At 45.0% G+C, this 8,667-nt stretch overlaps 1 protein-coding gene across 2 annotated transcripts in view; it reads right to left on the reverse strand.

Moving 5' to 3' along the window:
- The window catches only part of ENO4 (enolase 4), a 45,672-nt gene extending 37,656 nt beyond the window's left edge, over positions 1-8,016 (reverse strand). For both annotated transcript variants that reach the window (XM_073354258.1, XM_073354257.1), the window contains exons 1-2: positions 7,705-8,016; positions 2,702-2,830 (exon numbers count right to left, since the gene is read on the reverse strand). In XM_073354258.1, coding sequence (XP_073210359.1) covers positions 2,702-2,830; positions 7,705-7,860 — 285 coding nt within the window. In that variant the 5' untranslated portion in view covers positions 7,861-8,016. The remainder of the gene's footprint in view (positions 1-2,701; positions 2,831-7,704) is intronic.
- Positions 8,017-8,667: the final 651 nt, after the last annotated feature.

The raw sequence follows: 8,667 nt of genomic DNA on the forward strand, positions 1-8,667 counted from the left end.
TCCCATAATTGAAGCTTTTTCTTGGTTTCTCGTACTTCTGCACTTACAGCTTTCCAGCTAAGATTCTCAAACCATTTATGAATATTACTTATGTGTTAATTCTCCTGTCACATAATTTTTATACTCATTTTAAAGGATGGTAAAGTAAGGTTCAGAGTGATTTAGTGACTGGCCCAAAATAAGGCTCTGAGCCTGCAGTTCTGATCAATGGCAACAGAATTTACACCTACATGGTGTCTCAATCCAATCCCAATTCAGTGAGGCTCTGCATGGAGATAGGGATCAGATTGCAGAATCTGGACCTAAAACAGTGACAGCACCAGGAATAGAACCCAGGAGTCCTAATTTGTGTTTTAACCACTAGAATTCAAGCTTACTCAGAGCTCTTCTTCAGGTCTGCTGAAGTGTGAACATCTCTGTGTAAGTTAGTGTTTTTCCAGATCTTTCGGCAATAGAAATTCTTTACAAATATTACTGACAATAGATTGCCAAATGTACAAAACAAAATTAAAAAAAGATGACCATAGGTAACTTTAAAAAAAAATCAAAACTCTGCATCCATTTCCTCTTCTGAAATAAGCATCTGTCAAAATAAGTTTCATAAGTGTTATTTACCTGGCAATATTTTAGGAAGATGTGCCTATAAATTACATTAACAACTGAGGGTGAATGACAGTATCAAAAAAGTATAAATGCTGGTGAATCATGGTTATGGATATAATTCTGTCACAGAGGTAATGGAATCTGTGACTTTCCAGGATCTCCATGACTCCTTTTGGGGCAGAGCTAGAGCAGCTGTCAGCCCCGGAGCCACCAGAACAGCAGCCCCCAGAATAGCTGGCGGTCGGCCAGCCCCAGGCATGCTGGAGCAGTAGTCCCCGGCCCACTGGAGCAGCAGCTGGGACTGGGTCAGCCCCTGTGGGGCTGGATCAGCAGTGGTCAGCCCCAGCTGCAGGAGCAGCAGCAGGGTTGGAGCAGCGGAAAGCCCCAGCAGCACTGTTTGTCCCCCTTTATCCACCCAGGTACTTTTAGTAAAAGTCTGGGACAGGTCGTGGGCTTCCATGAATTTTTGTTTATTGCCGCCAACCTGTCCCTGACTTTTTCTAAAAATACCAGTGACAGAATCTTAACCTTATTCATGGTACAAAAGCTATCTACTGTTGCAGTGAAAAGTGTCATATAATGACAATGTGACCTTTCAAATGAACTCTATTTTGGTCACTAACTACTGTGCATCCTTTACAGATTTCCTAAGGATGATTGCATTAAGGATGTTAGACAAAATGAACCTTAAATACTTTTCATACTGGATTTAAAAAAAAAAATACCTAAATTGTCTACTTTTCTGAGCATTTTCAGTGAAGTAAATCATAGTTCTACTTCAAGGAGAGTGTAAATAGCTACCATCTGCAGTGAAGCAGAGAGACAAGGTGGGTGAGGTAATATATTTTATTGGACCAACTTCTCTTGGTGAAAGAGAGACGCTTTTAAACTTACACAGAGCTTTTCTTCAGTTCTGGGAGTGTCACAGCAAATATAAGATGGAATCGGTTGTTTAGCATAAGTAGTTAACACATGTTTCAATGGACTATTCAAGGTGAAGGGTCTATTAACATCCCTCCGTTCATGGGGGCGGGGGAAGGGAGAAGAAAAAGTAGCTTGGGGGTAGGGGGTTGTTAGTGGGTTATAGATTGTTATAATAAGCCATAAATCCAGTGTCTCTATTCAGCCATCTAGGGAACAACCTTGGATGCTAATGAGGAATAATGCTAATGTGAGGGGAACACAGAACTAGTCTTGAATTTCTGGAACACACAACAATATTTTTGAATGAAGTGAAACGTACACTGCCCTAAACTCTCAGCATGAAAACCTGTTTATTGACATGAACTGTGTTAAGACTATACTGCATGCTTTTTTTCTGAAATATAGTAGTGTAATAGGAATAAAAAGATATGTAGCTCAGAACATACGAATGAAAATAAATGTATAGTAAAAAAAAATGCTTATACAAGCAGAGCTATCTCCAAGAACAGGGATAGTTCTAAAGCCCTGATCCTGCAAACACATATATGTATATGTTTAAGCACGAGTAATTCTGTTGACTTCAGTAGGACTACTGAGCACATAAGGGTGTGTTTGCAGGACTGGAGCCTCATCTAGCAAATTACCAGTGTAAGAAGACTGAGAAAGATGCCATTGAGACATTTTAAAGAAAGAAAAGCAAGACACAAAACTCATGTTATGTAGGGAGAATGAGTTAAATTAGGGTCCAAGTCTGACAAATGCTAAAAGCTATCTCCTGCCACCATTGGAGTCAAGAGGAGTTTTTGCTTATGGCTGCTATGACTATAAGAGGACAGTTTTTGTGAGACAAGGACCAGGGTACAATTATATGACAAACAACAACATACATGAATGTAATATCAGATGTGGGTCACAAATTAAAATATAAACAAAGCATTATTATTCTAAAAACAGCTAATACTGTATAATAGTCAGGGGTAGGGCAATGTAGTCAATTTTCACCAGAGTTTTGCTACTTCTGACTTACAAAAATAATTCATTCAGGAACTTGATCCACATTTAACTCCTCCATTTTGTCTCATTAATTAAAATAACCCATCATTAACAATGGTGGAGATGAGCATCTCTGCAATGTCCTGTTAGGATATATAACAAAATAAGATGTAGCTCATACCTTCTCATGGTTTTTAACTGTGCAAAATATTTCCACTTCTAATGTTGGTCGACCAACTCCATCAAGGACCTTCCTTCCAATTAATTTGCATATTACTGGAGGTTTTGAAAATTTAGAGAAGTAGTTAGCCTTGAAGAAGAGAGAGAGTTTGATTAAAAAAATCAATTTCTGTGTAAATAAGTCTTTCATTTTATGTTACCATTAAATCCATCCTTGGGTAAATCTATTTTTGTGCCTTGGTATTCATCAGGATACTTCAGTATTCCTATTCCTATGCTGTGTGCTTAAGAGCCATTCTAGGACCTGGGTTTATACTTACTGCTTACAACCTATATAGTACTATTCATTTCTATTCAGGTTCATATTGTGACAGATATTACAGCCCCATGCCATATATCTGAGGACTATTGTATTACATTTATGAATGGTTTATGTATGATTGTGTCCTACTCCATGGGGGAGGGATACCACAGCTTCTCCAGAAATTTAAAAACAGTAGGAGCTGACTACTCCAAGGATTATATGCAACTCCAAGACATACTGCCCCCTGGGGTGGTTTGCATATACTGCTTTAGGCTTGGTTTTTCAGAGACTAGGAAACAAAGAAAGGGTTTTTGGTAGAAAAGAATGAGCTTGAATTCACCTGTGACCTCTCTTTTGATTCAACAAATGGACAGGACCATAGATCCTAGGGGGGGACCAACCCTTAAGGGAGGAGTTGGAAGAATGTTGAGCTATCTGGACCTCCTAAGACTGACGGATGATTTCTGGTATGTTTATTAATAAGCATGTCAGAACTTTCATTTTTTTTTATGTTTTCTCTGTGATGCTTTTACCCTAAGAATAAATGTGCTCTGAGAAAAAGCTGCATGATAACTTGTAATTAGGCTTGGCAGGATTCAATTTCAATCAGTAACGGTCAGTAAACATCCATTTCAGCTGACACACTGCAATTGACTGAAAAAATATCAATTGGTACCAGACAGAGTATCTGTAGGGATTTGGTGTCACTGGCCCTGCAGCAGTGCAGGGAGCCCTCTGCAACCCTGCTGTCATGGGAGTGAGTAAGCTGGTGCTAGCCAGCGGGGAGGCCACTCCACTGCTGAATGCCTCCTGTGGCAGTACAGGGAGCCCTCAATAGCTCTTGTGGCACCGGAGTGTTAAGAGACTCTGTTCTGCCCTGCCAGGAACGCAGCCTCCCCGACACTTTGTGCCTGCAGGGATTGGGTGTCACCAGCCCTGCAGCTCTGTTGTCACTGTAGTGAGGGAGCAGGGCCATGACACCAGAGCTGCAGATGGCTTCCTGCATGGCTGCATGACTGGTGACACCTGATCCCTGCAGGCTGTGCAGGGGAGGCTGTGGTTATCCTGGTCTAGAGAAGCAGAGACCACCAGCCAGAACCGCAAAGATGAGGATGAGCCCCCAGCTATAGGGGAGGCCATTCTGCTGCCAAACAGTTCCTGCTCAGGAACAGCTCCCACACTTCTGGCTGGTGGGTGAGTGAGTGGGTGGGTGGGATTGGTGACATCCAATACCTGCAGACACAAGGTACAGAGAAGGATATGCTCCTGGCATGGAGTTGTTGTCCCCGGACATGGTGGTGGCTCTGTCCCCGGGTGACAACTCCGCCTCATGGCCCTAGTCTGGCCTGAGCTCTGCTTCCCCTCACCAGGACCCCAGCCTTCCCTCCACCTTGTGCCTGCAGGGATCCAGTGCCACTGGCCCCTCAGCTATGCAGGGAACCCTCTGCAGCTCTGCTCTCATGGCTCCATTCACTCACACACTAACCAAGAGGGTGGGAGCCATTCCCAGGCAGGAACTGTTCAGCAGCGGGGTAGCCTCCCCGTGGCTGGGGCTCATGCTCCTCCTTACCAGTCCTGGCTGGAAGTCTCTGCTCCAAATGCAGGGGGCCAGAACAACTGAAGCTTACCACGAATGTTCCACCCTGGGGTCTTTGGCCCCTCAGCTTCACAAGGACCTCCTACATCCCCACTGTCAGCACTGCCCTAATCTGAACACTACCCCACACAGCTGTAAAAAATAAAAATAGTTAAATAAAAAAAATTCCTAAAAATGCAAATTGATCATCAAAAAATCATAAATAAAAAATGATAATCCACAATTAGAACAAAATAAACATTTAATTCTGCAAAGCCTACTTGTAACTGCTGGCAACCCACTGTTCATAGCCCTCAGAAAGAAAGAAAGAACAATGCACAGGTGCTGGCTGTTAGACCCAATGGCTTGCTGAGGATATCACAATGTTTGGCAGGGGGTGTGCATCCTTAAAGCTCCTGGTCAGAAGGGTGTGGAACATGGGTCCCTGCCCAGAGACAGGTGATGGATGTAAGACTGGGCATTCCTAGAGTGGACCATTGAGGAGGAATACAGGTGCAGTTACTCTTAAAACTGACACACAAAATAAGCCCCTCACTGCCTCATGGCAGTTGCTGATGTTGCAGGTGTAGGGCACTCTGTCCTTGAATAAGCCATCTAAAAAAGACTGCACCTGTCTGTCTCTAGAAGGCAGAGGAGAGAGCCTAATCAGGAACAACTGCTAAAGCCATTTGGAGGATGACTCACAAGATCTGGTCTTAAAGGAGCATTAAATATCCTGTGATACTTAACTCTTGTCTCTCTCACCAACAGAAGTTGGTCCAATATTACCTCAGCCACCTTATCACTTTTGCCTCCATAATATAATTAGAGAAATAATATTTCTAAGTTTACAGAGAAAGCAAATGAGAGATCTGACTTCAAGAAAGAGGATAGAGAAAAAAGGATTGTTTCTGAATGCTTCTCTTGGCATGATGTCAAAAGCTGACTTGGTCAAGATGCCACAGAGGAATCATTAGTTATTTACAGTTGGGTTTCATCTGTGTTAATGTGGTAAATGCCCAAGAGGGAAAAGAAAAGACGAAGAACTAAACCTTGTGGAAACAACGAGGAGTACTTGTGGCACCTTAGAGACTAACAAATTTATTTGGGCATAAGCTTTTGTGGGCTAAAACACACTTCATCAGATGCATGGAGTGGAAAATACAGTAGGCAGATATATCTACACAATACATGAAAAGATGGGAGTTGCCTTACCACGTGGGGCGGTCAGCTCTAACGAGACAATTCAATGAAAGTGGAAGTGGGCTATTATCAACAGGAGGAAAAAAATCACATTTGTAGTGGTAATCAGGGTGGCTCATTTCAAACAGTTGACAAGAAGGTGTGACTAACAGTAGGGGGAAATTAGCATAGGGAAATTAGTTTTTAGTTTTTGAAGTGACCCATCCACTCCCAGTCTTCATTCAGGCCTAATTTGATGGTGTCCAGTTTACAAATTAATTCCAGTTCTGCAGTTTCTCGTTGGAGTCTGTTTTTGAAGTTTTTTTGTTGAAGAATTGCCACTTTTAAGTCTGTTATTGAGTGTCCAGGGAGATTGAAGTGTTCTCTGACTGTTTTTTGAATTTTATAATTCTTGACGTCCTATTTGTGTCCATTTATTCTTTTGGGAGGTACTCCTCGTTGTTTTTGCTGATACAGACTAACACGGCTACCACCCTAAATCTTGTGGGTTTCTAAAGAGAGCTGGTCCTAGCAAAGAATAGGAACCATCACCAAATCCAGAGAGTGATTTGTGAGGTAGGAAGTGAACCATAACAGGTGGAAACTAGAAACACCAGTGTAACTGTGGATGCAATCCTGGTGAATGGAGTGGTACGTAGTATGGAAAGCTGCAGTGAGGAGGCAGAGGCATACCTAACTAACAAGTATCATAAAAAAAAAAAATCAACTATCACAAGCATGATAGAATTTTGTTTGATTTACCTTCTTTCCAGTAAAACATAATCTGGAACTAGTGATCACACCTTATCACAGAGAGTAATGAAACTTGAGGTCAACATGGAACAATGCAATGAATAATGCCTGAGATGTAAGACTTCATTATCATAGAGACATTCGTGTAGGAGGAAGCATTGGAAGGCAATCTTTTTAAAACAGCTTTCTAAAGTATGGTGTTGGCCATTCCACTATTATACGGAGTGGATATTTTATTGGCCACACTAGTTCCAGTGTCTGACTCTGCTGCTGGCTGAAGAGCAAAGGGGAAAGCTCGCCTTATTCTTGTCCATTTCACTTAAGCCCACAGGGATCTGAATACCAATAGCAGCGTGAAAACTAACCAGACTCCCTTTATCTTCATTCTTCTGATGCTTGGCAGAGGTCTGCACAATAGTTGTGGCTGTAGGAGCATCAGCCTACAGTCTCAGAAGAAAATACTTTGCAATCTCTTGTTAGTTCAATCGAGCTAGCTTAAAATGATTGAATAGCTTTGTTAAGGGGCCATCTAATACTGTCGTTCCAGCAGTGACAAACCCAAGCATTCAAAAATCATGACCCAGGCCTCACACTGTGACATTGTTTTCAAATCTGTTTTAAGTTAAATAAAAGGAAGGGCCATTTTGTCCTCTGATTTCTGAGCTGCGAGGGTGCAGGTTAGGTCTCATTATTAAGCTTTGCTCCACAACCAGAATAGCTAATAACTCTTTTGGTGGAATCTGAAATTGTCACCTAATCCCGAGAATCCAGGAGCTGGGGCTTTATGAAAAATAGCAAAGAGCTGAGCCTGGCGATAACGTCATGCAAGCTGGTACCCTTAGGCTGGAGCAGCATCTCACGGGAAGGTCAGTCAGGTGGAGCGCCCACTGGGTGATGCCACAGCAGCCCAGGCCAGGAGGCTGGGCACCCCCAGGCCCACCTGCCTCACCCCACTGCCCCTGCTGGGGTGGAGGGGGGGGAGGGGCGAGCCTCGTTCTCACTCCCTCCTGCACCTGAGCAGAGCTCCTAGCCTCAACCTTACTCCGCCCACTTGCCATTTGCGCGGGGGATTATGGGATCTGTCGGGGGGGGAGGGGGGCAGAGAGCGGTAGTGCAGCGCCTGCGCATTAGCCGCCACCCCCCCCCCCCAGTCAGGCGCCTGCACACTGGCCCCCCCGCCGGTAGGTACCAGATGGCCGTAGAGGTCGGCGGGACGCAGGTAGAACGTGGCGTTGAGCGCCTCCTCCAGCCGTTGCGGGACCTCGTTGCTCCGATAATACTCGGCCGCCTGGTGCCTGAGTTCGAGGAGGTGCCGCCGCAGCTCGCGTTCCCCGCCGGGCTCCATGGGGCTGAGAAGGCGGCGGCGGCGGCGGCGGCTGCTAGGGGACGGAGCGCGTTCCCTCAGCGCCGCCTTCTCGCGCGACGGCGGCGGCCGCGGAGGAGGTTGCCTTGCGCGCGCCCTCTGCGAGGAGTCCGGGGATCAGACCCCCTCCCCCACGCTCTCCCCGCCCTCAGCCTGGCAGCCGGGACGCCTGGGTTCTCTCCCCGCCTCCGCCAGCGCGCTGCTGTGTGACCCTGGGCAAGTCGCCTACCGTCCCTTCAGCTTTCCCCAGGAGCCAGACGGGGAAGAGGGTATTTGCTCTTCTGAGGGTGACCAGAGAGCAAGTGTGAAAGATCCCGACGGGGGCTGGGGGATAATAGGAGCTTATATAAGAAAAAGACCTAAAAATCGGGACTGACCCTATAAAATGGGGACATCTGGTCACCCTAGCTCTTCCTTATCAGTGGCCTTTGGGCTACAGGTGACTAGCACATAGAGATGGCAGGTGCCATGGCTGTGTGAACAGCTGGGACTTAATAAAGATGATTGGAATTGCCCTGGCTATGAACTCCCACGGTGCTGGGCTTGCTTTGGTTAGCGAGTCAGATGTTTAGGACTCCTCTTTTTCAAGGTGGAGGGTCCACACTCTCTCTTAGGCGCTTCCAGGGGTTGGTTATGATCTTTAATGCTAGACACTTTCAAGTGAGTTCCCTTGTGTAGTAAAAGAGTCTTTGAACAACAAAATTGCACAAGATTAACATCCTGAAAGAGAGAGACATTATAGTATGTGAAATAATCTAGTGAGGACAAAGCTGCCAAGCGCCCCAGTAA

The sequence above is a fragment of the Lepidochelys kempii genome, chromosome 7 (assembly GCF_965140265.1).
Source record: "Lepidochelys kempii isolate rLepKem1 chromosome 7, rLepKem1.hap2, whole genome shotgun sequence".
Lineage (NCBI taxonomy): Eukaryota > Metazoa > Chordata > Testudines > Cheloniidae > Lepidochelys > Lepidochelys kempii.